The sequence below is a fragment of the Hemitrygon akajei genome, chromosome 4, assembly GCF_048418815.1.
Source record: "Hemitrygon akajei chromosome 4, sHemAka1.3, whole genome shotgun sequence".
NCBI classification, from domain to species: domain Eukaryota; kingdom Metazoa; phylum Chordata; class Chondrichthyes; order Myliobatiformes; family Dasyatidae; genus Hemitrygon; species Hemitrygon akajei.
This window is the reverse complement of record NC_133127.1, coordinates 174,645,639-174,669,591: the sequence shown is the minus strand read 5'-3', so window position 1 is coordinate 174,669,591 and position 23,953 is coordinate 174,645,639. Positions and strand designations below refer to the sequence as shown.

At 38.0% G+C, this 23,953-nt stretch overlaps 2 protein-coding genes across 5 annotated transcripts in view; both read right to left on the bottom strand.

The window, feature by feature from the left end:
• Nucleotides 1-9,754, bottom strand: part of dnajb13 (DnaJ heat shock protein family (Hsp40) member B13) — a 72,769-nt gene extending 63,015 nt beyond the window's left edge. For all 3 annotated transcript variants that reach the window (XM_073044022.1, XM_073044021.1, XM_073044023.1), the window contains exons 1-2: nucleotides 9,612-9,754; nucleotides 7,132-7,235 (exon numbers count right to left, since the gene is read on the bottom strand). In XM_073044022.1, coding sequence (XP_072900123.1) covers nucleotides 7,132-7,235; nucleotides 9,612-9,679 — 172 coding nt within the window. In that variant the 5' untranslated portion in view covers nucleotides 9,680-9,754. The remainder of the gene's footprint in view (nucleotides 1-7,131; nucleotides 7,236-9,611) is intronic.
• A 10,647-nt stretch (nucleotides 9,755-20,401) lies between these two features.
• Nucleotides 20,402-23,953, bottom strand: part of LOC140726964 (proteasomal ATPase-associated factor 1-like) — a 474,892-nt gene continuing 471,340 nt past the window's right edge. For both annotated transcript variants that reach the window (XM_073044019.1, XM_073044018.1), the window contains 2 exons: nucleotides 21,588-21,670; nucleotides 20,402-21,320 (listed from right to left, as the gene is read on the bottom strand). In XM_073044019.1, coding sequence (XP_072900120.1) covers nucleotides 21,243-21,320; nucleotides 21,588-21,670 — 161 coding nt within the window. In that variant the 3' untranslated portion in view covers nucleotides 20,402-21,242. The remainder of the gene's footprint in view (nucleotides 21,321-21,587; nucleotides 21,671-23,953) is intronic.

Sequence of the window (23,953 nt, the reverse complement as noted above, 5' to 3'; positions counted from 1 at the left end):
TAGCCAACTTGTTGCTTGGTTACCATTTCTCAAGGTTTATGGATTGGTTTTAACTTACATTTTAACCTTTCCTTTAAATAATACTAAAAATGGACCAAACTATTAATTTACTCAGTTTTAATATGAAAGGGTTAAATCACCCTGTTAAACGTAATAAGATTTTTGCTTATATTAGGAAATTTAAGGTCCCTAATATTTTTTTACAAGAAACTCATACACGCAAATCTAATAATCTACGTTTTTTTAGCCATTGTAATGGACTTTGTTTTCATTTGTCTTTTCAGGCCAAATCTAGAGGAGTTTTGATTCTTATAGATAATACACTTTCCTTTGTCCAACATAAAGTAGTGTCTGATACTAATGGATGTTTTGTTATAGTTTCAGGAAAAATAGATAATAATTTAATAGTATTTGCCAATGTGTATACCCCAAATGTAGATGATCCAGGATTCTTAGAGCGTGTTTTTTTGTTTGTTTTTACCAGATCTGACTCTTTATTCTTTGGTGATGGGAGGAGATTTTAACTGCTGGCTAGACCCAATTTTAGACCAATTATCATCTAAACCAGTGTTTCTTAATAAATCAGCTTTGTTCATTCAATCTTTTTTTTAATTGAAATGTGGTATTGTTGATGTTTTACGTTTCCTACATCCTTTAGATAGGGGGGTACTCATTTTTTCCCCATGTTCATCATACATATTCCAGGATTGATTATTTTTTATTGATAGTCAAATGATTTCATCAGTTTGTTCCAGTGAATATAAAGATTTTGCTGTTTCATATCATGCTCCTGTATTTCTATCTTTAAATCTCCCTGGTCTTCCTCAAACAAACAGAATTTGGTGTTTTGATACAAATTTGTTATCTGATAAGGAATTTTAAAAATTTCTAGAGGCATATTATTTTGTTTTTTGAAGAGAATAAAAAGGAAGAGACTTCTAATCTTATTGTATGGGATACTTTCAAGGCCTATATTAGAGGACAAATTATTTCTTATACTGCGAGTGTTAAGAATAAAGCTAATAAAGAAAGAATTGAATCAATTAGATCAAAAATATGCGAAAGCTCCAGATACTGTTTTATATAAAAGACGTCTTGAAGTTAAAACTATATACGATCTTCTGTTAACATATCCAATTGAAACTCAACTTCTTAAAGATAAAACTCAATTTTACATTCATGGAGATAAATCAGGCAAAGTATTAGCAAACCAATTAAAAACTTCTGTAGTTAAACAACAAATTAAAGAAATTTGCAAAACTAATGGTGATAGGACAACTGATCACTCTGAAATAAATGATACCTTTACAGAATTCTATTCTAAACTTTATAGTTCTGATACCCCTAAAGATAATACTGTAATGAATAATTTTTTAGATCAATTAAATATCCCTGCACTTACTGCAGATAATTGTAAACAGAAGGATGAACCCATTTCTTATGAGGAAATTGCCGAGGCTATACGTTCATTACACTCGGGGAAGGCTCTGGGTCCAGAGGGATATTCTGGAGACTTTTATAAGGCTTTTTCTTCATTAATTATATTGCAGTTACACATAGCCCTTTTGGATTCTTTCAAATTAGGTAGCTTGTCTCAATCTTTCTATGAAGCCTCTACTTTGCTTATCCTAAAGAAGAACAAGGACCCAACTGAATGCTCTTCATATAGACCAATTTCATTACTCAATGTCGATACTAAAATCCTTTCTAAAGTTCTGGCTCATAGGATTGAAAATACTCTACCTTCTATTACTTCTGATGATCAGACTGGATTTATTTAAAACCGACATTCCCATTTTAATATACGTCGTATATTAAATGTTATTTACTCTCTCTCCTAGGAGATATCAGAATGTGTGATATCCTTAGATGCTGAGAAGGCCTTCGATCAGGTTGAATGGAATTATTTATTTAAAACCTTAGAAAAATTTAATTTTGGACCAGATTTTATTCAATAGATTAAATTACTTTATCTATCTCCTTCTGCTCGTGTTGTTAATAATTTTCAAAATTCCAAACCATTTAAACTTAATCATGGAACTAGACAAAGCTGTCCGCTGAGCCCGTTGCTCTTTGATCTAGCTTTAGAACCTCTTGCCATTGCTTTTTGAGAATCTAATGATATCTGTGGTATTTTAAGGAGAGGTATTACTCACAAAATTTCATTTTACGCTGATGATATATTGTTGTTTACCTCTAATGTTGAGACCTCGTTACCTTGTGTACTTTCTTTACTCACCCGTTTTAGCCATTTTTCAGAATATAAATTGAACCTACATAAGAGTGAATTATTTCCTTTAAATAATTTGGAATCAATTAATACTAATCTCCCTTTTAAAGTTGTAAGGAATCAATTTACTTATTTGGGTGTAACAGTCACTAAGAATTACAAACACCTGTTTAAAGAAAACTTTCTTACTTTATTGAATCATGTAAAAAGGATATCATTAAATTGGTCACCTATTTCAATATCATTGATTGGACAAATTAATTCTACTAAAATGAATATTCTACCTAAATTTATATATCTTCTTCAGACTTTACCCATTTTTATTCCTAAATCCTATTTTGACTCTCTCGATTCTACCTTATCCTCTTATATATGGAAAAATAAACGTCCTCATTTAAATAAAGTTCATCTTCAAAAATCTAAAAAGTCTGGAGGTTTAGCCTTACCTAATTTTAGGTTTTATTGCTGGGGGAGTTAATATATATCTTACGTTTCGGCTATATTATATTAATTGTGTAGATTGACCGGTATGGGTTTCTTTAGAAGCTAACTCTGTTAGTAAATTTCTCTTCTTGGATCCTCACTTCCTTTATCTGTAAGTAAACTAACTGATAATTTAATAGTTAAACATACTCTGAGGATCTGGATGCAATTTAGAAAACACTTTGGTTTATTGAGATTTTCCCTTTCAAGTCCCATTTATTCTAATTCTTTTTTAAACCCTCCATGACTGATTTAGTTGTTAAAGAATGGGACAAGTTGAGTATTAAATGTTTTTGGCATCTGTTTGCTGGAGGAAACCTTTTTTCATTTGAACTATTGTCAGCTAAATACAGTTTACCCAAAACTCACTTTTTTAGATATTTACAAATCAGAGACTTTTTAAGATCTCAATTATGCACATTTCCTATAAGCTCAGATAAGAACTTACTAGACATAATTTTTAGTTTGACACCTTTTCATACTGGTGCTATATCTAATATTTATGTTATGTTACTGGAGATGAAGAATGTTCCTTTCGACAAAGTTAAGAATCTCTGGGAACAAGATTTACAGAAATCAATATCTGAGGAAACTTGGAATGAAATTTTTAAACTGGTTAATACTTCATCGCTATGTGCTCATCATTCCCTCAGACAATTTAAGGTGGTACATAGAGCTCACATGACTAAGGATAAGCTATCTCGTTTTCATTCGGATATATCTCCCTACTGTGACAGATGTAATAATGGAGAAGCTTCATTAATTCATATGTTTTGGACTTGTCCGAATCCTGAAAAATATTGGAAGGAAGTTTTTCAAACTTTGTCCTTACTTTTTAAAGTCAGTTTTAAGCCTAACCCTCTGATGGCCCTATTCGGTATTGTTGCAGGACAAGATATTAAGCTGAAGGCATCTGATTTACATATTTTGGCCTTTAGCTCTCTCATAGCTGGGAGGACGCTTTTGTTTAAATGGAAAGATGTTTTTCCTCCTACTCATGCTCAATGGTTATGCAACATTATGTCATGTTTAGATTTAGAGAAGATTTGTTGTTTAACTTCTGAATCTCGTCAAGACTTTCAAACATCGTGGGGACCTTTACTGAATTATTTTCAAAACCTTCAATTCGTTGTTTAAACACAGATGTTGGCTATTATTCATTTTTATTATATGAGAAGGTATTTTACCTTCTTTTCTCCTTAATGAACAGCTTTGGTCTTGGTAGGGGTTAGATTCTTTTTTTTGTATTAAATTAGTATAGTTCAATATAACTATAGATTAATTTATATGAATACGGATAATGAGGTTGTTATTATGAACAGATACAATGTAATTGGTAGATTTTAAAATCTTTTTTGACCTTTTATATACACTTTCTTGTACTCTGTATTCTTCTATGTAGAAACTAATAAAAATATTGGAAAAGAAAAATGCTAAAACAAGAGAAAATCTGCAGGTGCTGGAAATCCTGATGAAGAGTCTGGGCCCAAAATATCGACTGTTTTCTCTTTTCCATAGATGCTGCATGACCTTCTGAGTTCCCCCAGCATTTTGTGTGTGTTGCTAAGTCAGAAACTCTTATCACGGCCTGAGCAGCACAGATATTTTAAAGATGAAAACATAATTCTTGGTTACTTGAGGCACCTCTATTAACTTCATGCACCCAATTTTTTGAACGATCTCACTATTACTGGATTGAACCAATTTTTCTGAACAAGTCAGGGGAGACAAATAACTTCCCCAAAGCTATTACATATTTGAAACTAGATTTTTTTTTACAATTTGCTGAGCAAACAGAAACAGCTCTTTCAATGAGTATCCTTTTGTTTATTCTTAGAATGTATCTATTGTTGATAATATGAGCATTATTTCCCATTCTTAGATTACTGGTGGTGGGCCATTTTCAATAGATGCTTTCCTTGTGTATTTTTTGCAGTGGGCTTGAAAACAATTTCGATTTTTTCAAAAAAATAGTTAAGAAACTGTTACATACAGCATGGGACTGTAGTCACGTGCCGCCCAGACTTGGTAAGAATGAGAAGTTTGCTTTTATAAAAGAATAGTAATCTTTTGCTGCCTTTTTATAAAATTCCACCAGCCTCACTGCTATTTCCATTGATATAACCTTTCATTTTCATGGCTGTTAAATATGACTCCTGATTGTCAAAAGTGCATGGAGGGATCAGAACACATTTCAGACTCTGCATTACCAAGTTAGTAACACAACCATTTAATTACAATACTTTTTGTGATAATGTCTACAATATTAAACATTAATGCCCATGACATCCAAATCTAACCCCACAACATCACTAAACTCCACCTCAGTTTATGAAGTCTGCATGGTGCCTTTTAGACATATCAATGGAATGTTCTACCACCCATGTGTTCTACTTCGTTGAATTTTCTGTGTTTCACCTTGAAATCTACATTGGTCTGGTGTACATGAGCCCCTGCCACAATGGTAATACAATTTGTTCAGCCAGGCAGGCTTTTGTTTAGATGTTGCAATTTTGTTCACGCTCACTTTCATTCCTGACCGCAATTCAATTGCATCTCTAGCTGCTGTTTCATTTTAACTGTTCTTTTAAATGTGTGTTGTACTTCAGTTAAAAGCCATTTCTGAAAGCTCTCTTGTAAGATTCCACAAACTAAACAATCTCTCAGTACATCGTTAAGCCCATTACTGAACTGTCAATGCTAAGACAATCTCTTCAATTCAGCCACATAAATGGACTCTCCTTCCATTTGATTCCACTTATGAAACCTAAAGTGCTCGGTAATCAATAATGGTTTTGTTTCTAAATGTTACTGCTTTACATTCATGATATCAGCAAAGTTCACTTCAACTGGTTTGGTTGCAGCAGTTAAATGTCTAAGCAAACTGTATGCTTTTCCACCTATTGCACTCAGCAAAACTTGCACTTGTTTCTCATTGGCTACTTCATTTCCTTCAAAATGCTGCTCAATTTGTTCAGTATACATCAACTAATTATCTGTTGTGCAATCAAGTGCATCTACCTTTCCAATGTAGGCAGCCATTTCTGTTTTTTAAAAAATTATTATTATTATCAGTGTTTATAAACCTGTGAATTTCACCTGTTTTATGCCTTTTTTAAAAAAAAACTTGAAAGTCTTTCATCTCTTACAAAAAAAAATGTGCTGTGCTTTTTTTTAAAAAAATCAAATGTCTTTCTCGCCCCTTTGAAGAAAAACATGCTACGCTTCATCTCGGGTTCATTTTTAAACTTCCCTGTCACCACTGTTATATTTTGTAATTCCAAAACATAAAACTAATTGAAAGAAGAACACAGGAACCAGGGATAACTTGTGTACTTTAGTGAGGCGCATACTTATGACATGTGGTGTAATGACGTATGCCATTCACATACTTTGACATATAATCTGTAATAAATTATGTAACCAAACAAAGAATGCTTAATCAAACAATATATTTACAATATTACTGAAATATTAAATACACTACAGATATTATTTTTCTGAGCATGAATATTCCATGATTATATTTTTCCACTGTTACTTTACTCATTGCTTTAAATGTTATATACTGCATTAGCACAGGAAAATGGGAAATGAAACAACATGTGGGACTGTGTACCTCTTTCTGTTCCTATTTCTTATCTTTTTATGGGCTCCAGTTTGCTCCTTGACAAGGAATAATTGTGCAAGCAACAAGGACTCCCACATTTTGTTTAAGTAATAAAAAAGGGCTGAAAATAACTGCAGACAAGCGGTCTACTAGATTGTGAACAAAGAAAATTGGGTATCTGACCTTGTTGTTTCATGAAACATCAGAGACAAGCATTTTCAGTCAAAGTAGAGTGGAGTTCTTCTACTGGGCTTTAGTTTCTTCTGATAACCACATGTTAACCATAGAGTAATTCAAGTTGCAAAAGACATACCGGTAATCTTGATTTCTTTTAAAAATAAACTTATAAACTGCACAGCTATGACAATGATTATGTATGAATAGGAACACAGAATACATCTTTCTACAAAATATTCAAAACATCACTCCTTTAAACATTGTTCAATAAAGTGCATGAACACTGAAATGTTCCTCCATTATGAAATACATTTTCATAATGAAAAACTGCATGGAAAATTTTTCCACGCTGAATTAAAAAGATGCTTTAATCATTTAACTGTATTACATGCAAAACATTTGGGTGAGGATTTTATTAACCAGAATAATGGAGTTCAGTACTGATTTAAATTGTATTTTAAAACCACAGAAGTATTGATTTCAATTAATCTGCATTTCAATATAAAACCAATGATCACTATTTTTATAAATAGTCTGGTTAGATATATGGCAAACATAGTCTTAATATAGTTAAGCTAATCATGAGGTTTGCAATCGGAAGCTGTGAAACTATAAAAATCTCTATACTCACAATCACTCAGAACATCATAGGCTTCTGCAATCTGTAAGAACTTTTCATTTGCACAGGGATCTGTAGTTTTATCTGGATGATACTTTAGGGCTAATTTTCGGTACCTACAAAGACAGATAGACATCCTCAACAAAATATGGTAAAAATCTCACTTTCCATCCATTTTCTGTTGAAGCCTAAGCATACAAATATAAACCTTTTCATAACTTAGTGAAATACTGTGTGCTCATGCCAACCAAAATTTACATAAACTTATTTCCAAAAAAAAGATAGAGCCCATAGCACTGCTTCTAGGTGACAAAACGTGTTAATTCCCTTTTTGTTTACAGAAGGCTGAACTTTCAAATCTGTTAGTATCACACCTCATCATTCTATTTTGTTTTAATTGGAAAGCAAAATCCCATTATTAATGTAGCAAGAAACATTATGGAAGCACAGTATTACACTTGCCTTGTATTTCTGAACCTGAAAAAGTAGACATTTTCTTTGAGAAAAATATATTAAAGCATATTGAAGTTGTGAACTTCAAGATTCAAAATTGTTTATTGCTGATCTTCAGTACACGAATGTAAAGAACAAAATTGTTGTTACTCCAGATAAAATGCGGCATAAAATACACAATAAGCATAAAAAGTAATAAAAATACAAAAAACAATAAATATGAATGTAAAAGCAATGCTATAAAACAATATACAAGTAACAGTTATATTCATAGATTGACTCTATGTACATAACGTGGAGCTAAGTGATGAGTATGAGTTAATGGTAGGGGTGGTCTCTCTATCGCCCATTACATCGCTGGCATTTAGGGCACCAGTGAAGATCCTCCACCTCTGGCAGTGTTCAGGGCTTCCTTCATCATGACAGTAGCTCAGTTTTCACCGTCCGTCATGCAAGTTCCGGGTAGAGAGTCGGGAATACCGTGACACTCAGATGTGGAAGGATTCTTCATTGCTATTTCCATAAAACAGTTTTGTTCTACTTCCTGAGCCGAAAACCTGAACCTGGAGGATGATGGACCTCTCTTAGTCTGGGCTCTACCGTTTGACTTATTTGGCATGGGTGACCCTACCCATAAAGCCCTGACTCCACCTACTAAAGCTCAATGGGTCATTGAGGCACACAAGCCTCCAAACCCTACAACACATTTGTGGTCCTCCTGGAGGGGTGGGGGTGGTAGGCTGGGTTAATAGCTAGAGATGTTGATTGCTTGACTATTGACAGATTTAAGGTATTTTAAATGGAAATGAACAATGAAAAGAATAATTTGTAGAGGGATCTGAAAGCAACAATGCAATGAAGCCTAAGACTGTGACACTCCGAGAATGGTGCATTCTCAGGCGAGTCTACCCACAAGCATGTAAAACAGGAATGCAATTCATATCACCTTGCACAATTCAATGGATAAAAAATGAATAGAATGAATCACAGAAGAAATCAGTAATGTCCACCATCGCTCAATATATTCAATAAGTATAAACAAAGGAACTGTAGAGCACATCTCAATAAAGATCAATATTGAGCCAGCTTCCAGTTGCTTCATCTGAACTGTAAAGAACACATTGTCAAAGCCTTACAAGATCGATGAAAATAATGGAATGGGCCTCCCATGGGCCTTCCAGTGTTTCATAGACTTGGCTAACACCAGTACGTGCACACTATGGATTCCTTAAGAAGGCAAAATATTGTCTGCACCTTGCTGAGAGCTCCCCTGGGTTTCTAGAGCAACTGTACCCACATATACCATGGCAACCATGAACACACATGACCCTTCGGTTCACATAACACAACTTTTGGAGTGGTGAGCGGTAATTCTGAGACTAATGTGCCAGTAGCAGAGAAAATATTGATTTTCATCAACATCGTTTATACATAGATGACACTCCAGAAACATTGTGAAATGTTGGTGGCGGCCATGGACATTTGTCAAATGTACTATTTGGTCAATACTTGCACCGCGATATTAGCTTGAATTTAATTAGTCATCAAAGAAACTTGTGCATATTACAAAATGTGTGCACTTAAATGGGATATTGAGGGCAAGTAGCAAGTTGGTGGAGGAACTGAATAATTTTTCTACACACACACCATAGGTCCTCAGTAATTGTATGGATATGCAAAGGTACCTTCATGCAAGATAAGAGATAAAAAGGGACAAGGCAAAAGGAATACGTAATAAATGCACATTTTTAAAGAATCTGTGTTATGCTAATTTTTGTGGTTGTCACTCTTTAAAAATCATCTTTCACACCCCTTCAGAATATCCCACTGCTCTCTACAGCCAAAGTAGTACTTCAGAATTGCTGTCAATTTTTATATAATGTGTACAACATTTTAAAATCCAATGGTCGATAATATTATAATCAGCTAGCAGCTTTTGGAGGGAAAGAACTGGCCATACACTCCCGTTCCATCTTGAAACATCTCAGGAGCTTCTACATAGTTGTTGAACAAACCCATACGTTTTATTTTAAACTCACGCTTTTTTAATATCCACGTCTGTTGCATTTCTAATAATGCCCAGGATGCTGTAGTAATCCTGACCCATCTTCACTCTTTAGCAGTTTTTACACTTGAACGATGTTGGCTTTCTCACTTCTGTTTGCTTCCCGGCGGACCTCCGTTGCTGCGGCAACGGGTTGACCTGAAAGATGACTACGTGGGATCGGAACCATGGTAACCGATACAAGACCTTCTGGGAATTGTAGTGCTATACGAGACCATTCTTTTTAATTTTTTTCTGTCCGTTTTTATCTTTTCTTAATATTTTATGAAATATTTTATAAAATTTGTTAGCAAACAGTTAAGTTAATGTTTCATTATTTTGGTTACCTTTAAAAATGCCTTCTTCAGGTAAACAGTACTTGACTTCAAGTACTCAGCATTCCACAAATTCCACATTCTAACATCTAAAACAAAGGTCTTTTTTAAATTTTTGATTCAGCTTTGATAGTGATTCTTCAAGTTAATTTGGTCTTCTTCATTTTGTCTGTTAAAATGTGCGGTACCTAAGCAATAATCAAATGGTACAGTGTCTAAAAGCAATATGAATACAATAAAATGGTGGGGATGGGTGGGGGAAGTGGGTGAGCAGGTCCATCAGCTTCCATGGAAAGAGAAAAAAAGAGTTAACTGTTTCAGATCAGAGGGTCCTTAGAAAAAAACAGAACACTTAGTTGTTTTATTGCAATTTTTATTTATTTTTATCCTGCCATTTAGGTAGAGTCTTAACCACTAGATTGAGCAACACACACACATTGCCGGGGGACCTCAGGAGGTCAGGCAGCATCATGGAGTGAAATGTCTAGTCAACATTTCAAACTGAGATTCTTCATCAAAACTGGAAAGGAAGAGAGCAGAAGCCAGTATTAAAAGGAAGGGGGAGGGGGATAGATAGATAGATAGATAGATACTTTATTCATCCCCATGGGGAAATTCAACTTTTTTTTTCCCAATGTCCCATACACTTGTTGTAGCAAAATTAATTACATACAATACTTAACTCAGTAAAAAAATATGATATGCATCTAAATCACTATCTCAAAAAGCATTAATAATAGCTTTTAAAAAGTTCTTAAGTCCTGGCGGTAGAATTGTAAAGCCGAATGGCATTGGGGAGTATTGACCTCTTCATCCTGTCTGAGGAGCATTGCATCGATAGTAACCTGTCGCTGAAACTGCTTCTCTGTCTCTGGATGGTGCTATGTAGAGGATGTTCAGAGTTTTCCATAATTGACCGTAGCCTACTCAGCGCCCTTCGCTCAGCTACCGATGTTAAACTCTCCAGTACTTTGCCCACGACAGAGCCCGCCTTCCTTACCAGCTTATTAAGACGTGAGGCGTCCCTCTTCTTAATGCTTCCTCCCCAACACGCCACCACAAAGAAGAGGGCGCTCTCCACAACATCCATAGAACATCTTCAGCATCTCACTACAGACATTGAATGACGCCAACCTTCTAAGGAAGTACAGTCGACTCTGTGCCTTCCTGCACAAGGCATCTGTGTTGGCAGTCCAGTCTAGCTTCTCGTCTAACTGTACTCCCAGATACTTGTAGGTCTTAACCTGCTCCACACATTCTCCATTAATGATCACTGGCTCCATATGAGGCCTAGATCTCCTAAAGTCCACCACCATCTCCTTGGTCTTGGTGATATTGAGACGCAGGTAGTTTGAGTTGCACCATATCACAAAGTCCTGTAGAAGCTCAATCTGGCAGGAAATAGGTGAAAGGAGAAGATAGGTGGGTAAGGGGGGGTGTGAATGAAAGCTAACGACGTGAGAAGCTAGGAGGCAATAGGTGCAAGAAACAAATGGCTGAAGAAGGAATCTGATGGGGAGGACATTAGACCATGGAATAAAGGAAAGGTGGTGGGGAGCTAGAGAGAGCTAATGTGCAGGGTATGAGGGTGAAGGAGAGTATGAGAAGTGGTGAGGAGGCCACTGGAATGGAGGAAAAAACTCATGGGTGAAGAGGAAAGCAAGATGTGTGTGGTTTTTAGAAGTTAGAAAAATTGATGATGGAGACTACCAAGATGGAATATGAGGCGTTTCTCCTCCAACTTGTGTCTGGCTTCATTGTGGCTGTAGAGGAGGCTGTTGGTGTGGGAATGGGAAGTGGAATTATGGAATTGAAATGGGTGCCCACCGAGTGATCCTGGCCTATGCAGCAGATGGAGTAAAGATGCTTTCTTCCACCTTCATGAACTCTCATCACCTCCCTCCCATCACCGTCCTCCCAGTCCTGACTATTCAGAAAAAAGGAAAATGCACCCAGAGATACAGCACATGGAAGTCTTGCAAACTTGGCAGAGGAAGCACATCACCACTGTCTATCAACTTCCTATCCCGTCACACTCCATCAACCCTTCAGTGGCTAATTCTGCAGATCCTACAGTGACTGCATTAGAATTCTCAGAGGTAGAATAACAATTTCCACCTCAAATTAAACACCACATTCAAGAAAAAAAACAGCTCTTTTTATCCAATGAATATCATATATTGCAGCTGGCGGACTTAAGGAGAATAATCTTCACTGTGAACAATTGAATAACCTACTTTGGTGTTTGTATAAAGCTCTTCATAATTACCTTTCTAATTTGGTTTAGTATGCAAACAAATTGAATTGTTAGTGCCCAATATTTTATCACTCTCTGGTGCCTCATTCATTGACAATTGTGTGGATATATCTTTGACTGACAGGGAGGAAGGATGACACCATAACAGGACCAATTGATTATGGGATAATGTTCCGGATTTATCATTAACAACCTTGTTTTCCTGCCAGTTTTGCAAAGAGCAAAAATAAAACCCTTTCTAGTCTTCCCAGTCTGTTGCTTTATCTTCTATTTTCCAAAATTTTGGAACTTTCTCTGCTGTGCCAATATTCTGGGCTTCTTCAAAACTGTAAGTGTGCTTTCAGTAGGTCAGCTGTCCCCCTTCAGTGCACCAACGTGACATTTTCAACACTGAAAGTACAACTGTCCTGGACCCATCAGATAAATATAATTGCATAGAAAGGACAACAATGCCTCTACTTCCTCAGGAGTCTGCAAAGATTCAGCATAGCATCAAAAACCTTGGCAAACCTCTATAGGTGTATGGTGGAAAGTGTGCTGATCGGTTGCATTACAGCCTGGTACAGGTATATCAATGCCTTTAAGTAGAAAATCCTACAAAACGTAGTGGATTTGGCCCAGTACATCATGGGTAAAACCCTCCCAACCATTGAAAGCATCTACATGAAATGTTGCAGTAGGAAAGCAGCATCCATTGTCAAAGATCCTCACCACCCAGACAATGCTCTTCTCTCGCTGCTGCCACCAGGTGCCTCAGAACTCGCACTACTAGGTTCAAAAACAGTTACCACCCCTCAACCATCAGACTCTTGAACAGAGGGAGATAGCTGCACTCATTTCAGGACTCTTTTATCTTGTTACTTCATGCGCGTTATTTATTGCTATTTATTTAAATTCGCATTTGCGCAGTTTGTTGTCCGTTGATCCTGTTTACAGTTATTGTTCCATAGATTTGCTAAGTATGCCCACAAAAAAAGAATCTCAGGGTTGTATGTGGTGGCATGTATGTACTCTGATAATAAATTTTACTTTGACTTTAGTGTGTGACTTGACTAATCACTGAGTAATCTCTTACGTACAAGTTTGAGACATTGTACACCCTGCATCAAGCCTGCTTTTGAAGTCATTTGAGCGAATCTACGAAGCAGCTTTGCAAGTCAACTTTGTTGCGGATGAATAGCATATGACATAGAATGGCTGCTTGCTTTGCATCAGTCTCTTTGTAAAAACAGCATCTGCGCACAGCAATAGGTTAGAAACAGGCCTTACAGCCCACTCCATCCATGCTGGCCATCAAATATCCATCTAAGCAAAACTGATTTTCCAGGATTTGGTCCATACCCATCCGTCCCTTTATGATTCAAATGCTTTTTTAGAATCTTGTTAAGTGTCTGTCCCTCCACCTCAGGTGGTACTTTCCAGATTCAAAATATTGTCTGGGTAAAAAACAAAATCCTTAGTTTCTTCTGAATCTTTTATCCCTTACCTTAAACCTATAACCTCTAGTTCTGATCACTCTACTAAGTTACAGTATTCACAGGAATTTGTAATGAATATACAGTATACCCATTGTCTTGCTATAAGAACACGTTGCCTACCTGGACATCAAATGGAGAACTTCTACCTATCAATGTTGGAGATCTTACGAAGAAAATCACAGCTGTGACGAATGGAGCTGGTCCAGCAACCCTGAATAATTTACATTCTATTTCGTTTTAATGGAACTGGCACACAGCAAATGGTTACCATGTTTGAAGAAACATTATTCTAAATCTTTCTAATTAAAACCTAATTTTGTTAATCCCTTTAGGAAAAAGGACTGTAATTACTATGCAGAAATTAGTGAAACGTTTCTCCCTGGTTGCTAGATACAATACTTAAAATATTGCACCATTTTAGTCAGAGTGTTAGAGAATCATAGGATTGTAGAGCACAGAAATGAGACAATTAGCCCACTATACCCATGCCAAACCTTTTGGCCACATTAGATTTGTATATTTCTATGATCTGCCTATTCAACTGCCTGTCTGAATGTCTCTTGGTGATTGTATCTGATTCTACCATCTCTTCTGCCAGAGAAATCCAGATATCAACCACTCTATGCAAAAAATAACTCTTAAATCTTTTTAAAAATTCTTTCCTCTCAGTTTAGACCTATATCCTCTTCTTTTTGATGTCATTACCATGCCATCTATGCCTCCTATAATTTCATATCTCTAACAAGATACTCCTCAGCCTCTCACTCCATGGAAAGCAATTTCAAACTACCCAGTCTTTCTAATCTTTAAAGTCCTCCAACCCAGGTAGCATCCCAGTGAATCTCCTCTGAACTTGGTCGGTTGCAACCCATCCTTTCTATAGTGTGGTGACCAGAACTGGACACAGTGCTCCAAGTGCAGTCTTCATTGGTGGATAGAGGAACAAGAGGTGTTAGCTACAATTGCTAAGTTCAGTATTAATTCCCCAGGACTGCAGTGTTACCCAGGTGGGGAGTAATATACTGTAGGTGCTGGAATCTGAAGCAAAAACAGTTGTTGGGAGAACTCGGTAGGTCAAGTAGCATTCGTGGAGACGAAGGGATGGTCTATTGCATTCAAAATGCTGAAGGAACTCAGTATGTGAGCCAGCATTTTGTGTTTTGCTCAAGATTTCAAGCATTTGAGAATTTCTTGTGTCTATTGCATTCAATGCTCACAATGTAGCCTCCTCTATATTTGCAAGACCAGCTTAGACTAGGTAACTGTTTTGCAGAGCACGTACCCTCTCTCTGTAACGGCAAGCTTGTGCTTCCATGTCTTGGTCATTTCATCTGCCTTTTCCATTCACACCGATCTTCCTGGGGGAAGGGGAAGGAGTAGAAGCAGGCAGGTGATAGGTGATTCCAGCTGAGATGAGGAAGGTAGGTAGATGGGGGAGGGGAGAAGCTGGAGGTGATAAGTGGAAGAGGTGAGAGATCAAGATTAAGATCGTTTAATGTAATTTCCAGTATACAAGTGTAAAGGAGAAATAATTAATTGTTACTCAGGTTCCAAAGCAGCACACAAAAAATCCCAACAAGATAAAGAGCACAATAATAATCCTCCCTCAATGTCCAAAATACAAAAGAACTGATTGTGGATTACAGAAGGAATAGAGACAAGCTTGTCCCAATCAGTATCGATGGGACTGCAGTTGAGAGGGTGAGTAGTTTCAAGTTCCTAGGTATACACATCACTGAAGATCTCACCTGAACTGTACACACTGGCTTTGTGGCAAAAAAAAGCACAGCAGTGTCTCTTCCATCTTCCACTGAAGAATTTCATCATGAGCCCCCAAATCCTCAAGACCTTCTACAGGGGCACCATTAAGAGCATCCTGACTGGCTTTATCATCACCTGGTACGGGAACTGCACCAACCTTGATCTCTGGGAACTGCAGAGAGTGGTACACACAGCCCAGTACATCTGTGGATGTGAACGTCCCTCCACTGAGGACATTTACAGCAGCAGGTGCATAAAGAAGGCCTGGAAGATCATTGGAGACACTAGTCACCCCAACCATAAACTTTTTCAGCTGCTCCCATCTGGCAAATGCTACTCCATAAGCAGGGTGGGTGGGATCCTTCATAATATTGCTGGCCCTTTTCTGGCACTTTTCTTGATGGGAGATAAGCCAGTGATGCATTGGGCATTCTTGATTATCCTTTCTGGAGCTTTCTTGTCTGCCAGTGTGCAATGATGCAGCATGTTAAAATGCTCTCTACTGGCCTTCTGCAGCATGGCCTGAGTGTTGATGTGCATAGTCCAGCTCTCTTCAGCCTCCTCAGTAAGTAGAGGCATCCTCTTGACAAAATTAAAACTGCCTGGGAGCAAGATTTAAATTTTTCAATGTCAGAGGAAGTATGGGATGAAGTCCTCAAATTAGTTAACTCAACCTCTTTGTGTGCCCGCCACTGCCTGTTACAGTTCAAGGTCGTACACAGGGCCCATATGTCTAAAACTAAATTATCTCGCATTTACCCAGATGTTAATCCCTGTTGCGACAAATGCAAAAGGGGCGAGGCTTCCCTTATCCATATGTACTGGACATGCTCTAGTTTGGAAAAATACTGGAAAGATGTCTACCAAACACTATCCCAAATACTTAGTACAATCTGGAAACTCACCCTTTGGTTCCTCTTTTCGGTACCTCCGGAGAGGAAGACATGTGCCTAAGTCTGACCAAATGTTGCATACTGTCTTTTGCCTCTCTTTTGGCAAGGCACGCAGTCTTGCTCAGGTGGAGGGATGCTGCCCCGCCCACCCATGCTCAGTGGCTTAGGGACATCATGTCCAGTCTACACCTTGAGAAGATCCACTACTCAATCCTCAATTCTGACATGACGTTCCAAAAGGTATGGGGACCCTCTCGAATATTTTCAAAAGCCCCAGCTAGACTAAAGGTCCATTCTCTCTCTCTTTCCTCAGTACATAAATCCCTGATCTCCAGCATTTTCCGGTAAAATTCTTCAGACTAGATTTGTTATCATACAACAGCCTATACACCTTCTCTATATCAATGCAGCTCTGTGGGGACAAAGGTTCTGTTTAACCCTTTTTGCTAATGCATTGATGGCTTGGAGTTGGGGACTGGGAGGGGTGGGGCAATAATCAAAGCATGATTGTACTATGGGTGCATCTCTTTCATAAATGTGAATTGTACATTTGTTATGCACTGCACAATTCTCCTTTACACTATGTTCTCTTTATTTAAAAAAACAATAAAAATATTATTGAAAAAAAGGTAGAGGCATTGGTGAGCTGTCCTGACTGCGTAGAATATTCTTGTGCGAGGTGTGCATTTCCAGGAGTCTGCAACTCCTCATGGTTTCCACTGTTGTGCCTTCAATGTAACGAGGGGTGCGAGTTCTCCTAAATTTGATAACCATCTCCTGTCTTATTATTTGCCTGGCACCAGGCCTCAAGCTCTTCTACCTCCCCTCTGTAGAATGTCTCATTGTTGTGGGTGATGAATCCCACAATTGTCATGTCATTTGCAAACTTGACAACGTGATTACTCGGATGTTTGATTGTGCAGTCATGTGTGAGCAGAGTGTACAACAATGGGCTCAGCACACAGCCCTAGGGGCACCCACATTGAGGATGATAGAGAGGGAGGAGTGGTTGTGTATCCTGACTATCTGAGGTCTGTTGGTTAGGAAGTCCAACACCCAGTTGCGCAGTGGTGCATTTAAACTGAGGAGTAGGAGTTTGTTCACCAGGTTCTGTGGGAGAGTAGTATTGAATGACAAACTGAAATCCAGAATCAGCATTCTGACATAAGTGCCCTTGTTTTCTAGGTGAATGACAGATGCTATGGTATCCGTCACAGAGGAATTTCATCAGGTAAGCATATTAGTGTGCGTCCAGTGTTACAGGAATGGGGTTTTTGATATATGCCATTACCAGCCATTAATGATGATTGGCATCATTTGTTCTGAATATGTAGAGTTTTTTTGGTACAGGGATGATGGTGGCTGATTTGAAGCATGTGGAGACACCAGCCTGGGTAAATGAAGTGAAGGAAACAGATGGAAATTGGTACCAGAAGTTAGAGAAATTGATGTTCATGCCATTAGGTTGGAGACTACCAAGATGGAATACGAGGTGCATCTGGCCTCATCACAGCAGTATAGAAGACAGACATATTAGTGTGGGAATGCAGACTGGAATTGAAATAGGTGCCACCAGGAGATCCTGGCTGTTGTACTGAACAGAGCAGAGGTATTCAATGAAGCAGTCCCCCAATCTACAATGGGACTCAGCGATGTAGAGGCCACATTGTGAGCTTTTGATGAAAGGTCTTGGTCCTAAATATTGGCTTTTTATTTCACTCCATAGATGCTGCCTGACCAGCTCAGTTCCTCCAGCATTTTGCCTGCGTTGCTCAAGATTTCCAGTATCCGCAGAATCTCTTCTGTCACCAACACAAGTTTAACAGGCCAAATGCCATCCTCTGTGTTCAAAGGAAATATGAAAGATTATGACATAAAGTACAGGGAAGCTCAGCATTGCCCTCAGATTGAACTTCTTCAATGTAGTTGCCTACTCTGCATTTGGCTTCTCCAGTGTCAAAGAGGTCACAGTGTGAATACTGAATGCAATGCACTAAATGTGAACCAGTAGCTTTGGGTAGATGGGTCGACACCTCATCAAGGAAAACTCTTCATCACAAACCGCTGCTGCCTTGCGGCCATACCCACTCACGAGGAAGGCTTTGGGAGTAAACCCGGAGGGAAAAACCCGGAGCTGGAGTCCCTAAGGCAGTCCTACAGTGAGTTCAATGTTGACTGGCAACTCCTGTGATGCTGCTGGTACTAAACTGTATCAGTCTCTGCCATTCCTTTGGGTTCATCAGCTGTGTGGAGAGGGAGAGCTTGCCACATGGGCAGCTTGCTCTCCAAATCGTACTGCCCAGGCTTGCGTATCTAGACAGCGAAGACTCAATATTCATGACCAATTCTAACTGACGGTCAGAGGTATTACAAATGATAAAATTGCATGGTAAAGCGAATAGTTGGTGGAAAAAACCCCAGAAAATTCTGGATATACTCAACAGATCAGACAGTATTTGAATAGGAGGTCTAGGTCCATAGATGCCTCAAAGTTGCCGTGCAAGTTGATAGGGTGGTTAAGAATTGGTATGATACAGTGGCCTACATTAATCAGAAAATTGAGTTCAAGAGCCACAAGTTAATGTTGGAGCTCTATACAACTGGTTGGACCACACTTGGAATATTGCATTCAGTTCTCGTTAACTCATTCATTACATGAAGAATGTGGAAGCTTTAAAGAGGGTAGAGGAGATTTATCAGGATTCATCCTGGATTACAGAATATTTCTTACGAGGCATGCTTGATTGAGCTAGGGCTTTTCCCTTTGGAGTAAAGGAGGATGGAAGGTGACTTGATAGAGATATACAAGATGATACGAGGCATAGAGTGGACAACTAGCACCTTTTTGTCAGTGAGGAAATGGCTAATAAAGGGGATATATTTTTAAGGTGATTGGAGGAAGGTATAGGAGAGATGTCAGAGGTAGGTTTTTTTTTTACAGAGAATGATCAGTGTATGGAATGCATTGTCAAGAGTGGTGGTAGGGGAATAAATGTTAGGGAGATTTAAAAGATGCTTACATAGGCTCATAGATGAAAGTAAATTAGAGGGCTATGTGGAAGGGATGGGCTACATTGACATTAGGGTAGGCTGAAGGGCCTGTACTGTGCTTACTGTTCTGTTTTATCTGTGAAAAGAGAAACAGAGTTAACATTAACTCTGTCTTTATTTCAGATTTCCAGCATCTTCATTTTCTTGATTTCCATTTATGAATAGTTTGTGGAGTTGATAAGAGTAGATATTAACCCAAATGTTCAGTATTTATCTTTAAATCAATATAGATAAATGAAAAGTATCACCTTATTTTTAATTATCTTGTGGGTTTTTATTTTTTTAACCCTAATTAGCAAAAAGTGGCCTTTCTAAGCTGCTGCCATCCTTGGGGCAAATATACCCCCACTGTACTGTATGGTTGGAAATTCCAATAATTAGTCACAATGACTATGAAAGAACACAATATATTTTCAAGTCCACAGCATACAACTTGGACCACAGACCGTAAAACATAGGAGCTGAATTAAGCTATTTGGTCCATTGAGTCTGCTCTACCATTCGATCATTTCTAATTTATTATCCCTCTTGACCCTTTTCTCCTGCCTTCTCTCTACATCCTCTGATACCCTTACTAATCAAGTACACATCAACCTCTGCTTTAAATATACCCAATGACTTGCTCTCCAAAGCCATCTATAGCAATGAATTCCACAGGTTCCCCATCTTCTGATAGAAATTCTTCCTCATCGCTGTTCTGAAGAGATGTCCTTTTATTTTGTGGCAGTACCCTTTGGTCCTGGACGGTGTAGATGTTTCCACTAATGGAAACATCCTCTCTGCGTCCACTCTATCTAGGGGAAAGTTGAAGGGGAACATGCAGTGAGAAGGTTCCCATGGAACTGCCACCCTGGTTCCTTCAGTTAACAGATGTGGCAGGTTTGAGATGCCCTGAAGAACCCTTTTGAGATGACCTACAATGCATTTTGTAAATGCTGTGCACTGTTCAACAAGGAAAGGCATTCCTGTTTCCCGTGCATTGCACATACAGTACAAAATACTGCCGGCCATGAAGAAAACCAGAATTCATTTTATTATTGTTCTTTATTTAGAGATACAGTACTGTGACAGGTCTTTCTCACCCAATAAGTTCACGCTGCTCAATTACACCCATGTAACCAATTAACCTACTAACCTGTACGTCTTTGAAATGTGGGAGGAATTCAGAGTACCTGGAAGAAACATGTGGTTATGGGGAGAACACACAAACTCCTTACAGACGTTGGCAGAATTGAACCTAAGTTGCTGGCACCCTAATAGCGTTAACACTAACCACTATGCTATCATGCTGCCCACATTTACTTGAAATGTCTAAAAATATAAAAGGATTGGGGAATTGCTTGTATAATCAGCAAATTATGGGTGATCTGCAAGACATAATCACAGGTCAAAATTAAAGATATTGAGAAATGAATAAAAGCAATCCTAGCCAACTTAAAATTTTAGCATGACTGGAAATTATTTTTTTTAAAAGGAGGAAACAAAAGTGTATTTATTGCCTTAGATACTTTTCTCAAACTGCATTGAACTGAACTCCATTGTGTATTCATAGAACTCAATTTAATAGAGACTATAATATGATTTTATCATACGATTAAAATCACACTAAATAATGCAATGTAATTACCACAAAGCAGCTGCTTCATTTATTTTTTTTCTGTGTATTTTGTCTTCTATTTGCTGATGCAGGCAATATAGAGCAAATCACAGAGACTGTATTATAATCTACAGAGCTAAGCTCTGAATTGCTTTTAACTAAAAAAAAGTTTTGTTTCTTAAAACAGTAGACGAAAGGCAAAGTGAGACTGCAGTTATCTAATGCACTCTCCCAAGAACAATGCTTCAAAGAGTTCAGAAATTCTGTAGTTGGTACTTCCGAACAACACTGTCCCTGGAGCATGTGTAGGCAAACTTTTCCCTCACAACAACCTGAAATGAGATAAATACAGGTTAGGGCATTGAGCAATGGGTCAGCAAATGGAAAACGTTCTCGCACAAATTTTCATATAACATGAACTTCTAAGATATTTATAATTCTTAGTGCTGTGCATAAAATGATATATTATTGATTACAGTGTGGGATTCAACTGATTACATTTTCCAACCATTCATAATCATGAATGGAAAATCTAGCTCACAAATTAATTTTTTATGATATTCAAGCCAAACACAATAAGCCACCATTACTTTAGTTACCTTGTATATGGGGTCACAGTCAGGCCCTGTAAATTCAATGACATAATCTTGATCCTGCTGAATAATATAACAACTTCCATCACCTGAAAGAATAAGGCAGTTTTAAATGAGTTATTTTCAAATATTTGGCTGTAGTTTAGGTCTGCAACAGTTTCAGCAGAACTCGCTGATGACTATGAACCCATTTTCTTCTAGAGAAAGTAAAAATATTTCGACACACACCAAATGCTGGAGGAGCTCAGCAGGCCAGGCAACATCTATGGAAAGGAGTACAGTCGATGTTTTGTGCTGAGATCCTTCACGAGTCCTGATAAAGGGTCTTGGCCTGAAACATCAACAGTTTACTCTTTTCCATATATGCTGCCTGGCCTGCTAAGTTCCTCTAGCATTTGATGTGTGTTGCTTGGAGTTCCAGCATCTACAGATTTTCTCTTGTTTGTGAAAAATATCTTAATTCCAATTCTTGTGAAAATTTGTTTTCTCCATTAAATATGCTAATTTCTGCCTGGGGTACAGATTCTCTGTTGCAAGAAATATTCTGGCATTTCACCTAAGCAACATTTTTTTAAATGAATTAAGTCTAATAACTGAGTGTCAATAAACTTTATAAGTTGAGAGGGTTTGCATGGGTGTAAGACTAATTGCACAAAATTTCAGTCCTCAGCAAAAATATATAGAAAACATATGAATCCTGGAAGATCACACTTGTCTTCTTTTCCCCAATTTCCACAATTTTCCCAATTTTTATTATGATTTCACAAGAAGCAGAATGCATGAAATTGACTCCAGTGAAATTACTTTCAAGAAATGTCATTGTGTTTTTCTGTAATAAATAGAGTTTTGTACTTCAGGGAATCATAGAATACAAAAATCAGAAAGCCAAGTGAACCGAGACAAAATGGTAAATCAGCCATGATCTTTCGAAAGGCAAAATATGTATGACAGATTAAAGAGCAGTTTAACATTTGGTGCGATGTGGATGTCATTAGCAATGCCAGCATTTATTGTCAATGCCTCATGTCACTTCAGTTGAGTGGCTGAATATAATTTCACAGGGTAGCTAACAGTCAACCACCTTGATGGTTCTGGGATCACAAATAGACCACTCTAGGTAGGGGCAGCAGGTTCCACATCAATGGGACCAGTGAACCAGAAAGGTTTTTAACAACAGCCTGGTAGCTTCATGGTCACCATTACTCGTAAGTCTATTATTTACTTACTTCAGTTTAGGTAGGTGAATATTTTGGGAATAGTGTCCACAATTCATTATGTCATAAGATGGTTATAAGAATAAAATTGAATCTTGCAGGAAGATTTTAACTTGGGACAAAATAGGACAGGAAAGACAAGACAAGATAGGAGCTAAGAGCAAGTACTATTGGACAAGTTCATGTCTGACATGTGGGAGCTATTTAACAACAGCTGATCAGAGTTCAGGTATGGAATTTCTGAATTCCTGAGGAGGATTTTTTTTTAGCCACAGAGTGGTGAATCTATGGAATTTGTTGTCACAGGCAGCTGTGGAGGCCAAATCATTAGGCAGAGGTTGATAGATTCTTGATTGTTCAGGGCATTAGGGATATGGGGATGATTGGGGCTGAGAGGAAAATTGGATCAGCCATGATGAAATGGCAGAGTAGACTTGATCAGCCAAATTCTGCTCCTACATCTTATGGTCTTATAAGTCCCCAGGGCCTGATGGCATAAATCCCAGAATACTAAATGAAGAAGTTGGGACATTACTGGGATTTGGACAAAGATCTTTGTGACTTCACTTGTAGCAAGTAAGGTCCCAAAGGACTGGCAAGTAGCAAATGTTTCATCTTTGTTCAAAAAAGGAAATTGGCTAATAATTACCTAGTGAACCTCACATCAGCGAAAAGGAAGCTCTTGGAGAAGATACTCAAGGATAGTATTTATGCACATTTGGGAAGGCACATCTTGCTTAGGGACAGTCTGCATAGCTTTGTGCAGGGCAGGTCATGCCTTAACAGACTTGACCGAGTTTTTTTTAAAGAGATTACAAAGGAGCTTGATGAGAGTAAAGCTGTGGATATTATCTACATGGACTTTAGTGTAATGCCCTGATAAAGGTTTCACTGCTAATGTAATGGTCTTTCTGTAGAAGCAGAGTTTGGGTTATGGTTAGAGATAACAGGTGCTTTGGAATGTGAGCCATCCAGTTAGGGGAGTGGGTTTTCTTTTTGTGTGCCTGACACTGGTGTGAGCTGGGGTCTTTCATCTGGCAGGAGATGCTGGAGAGAACCGGTTGTAGGATTCTACCCAGTGGGGGACTGTGATTTGATGGAGCAAGGTGTGGAGGTCTACTGAGGTTCGGTGAATATGACTTTTGGAAGAGTTGAGTT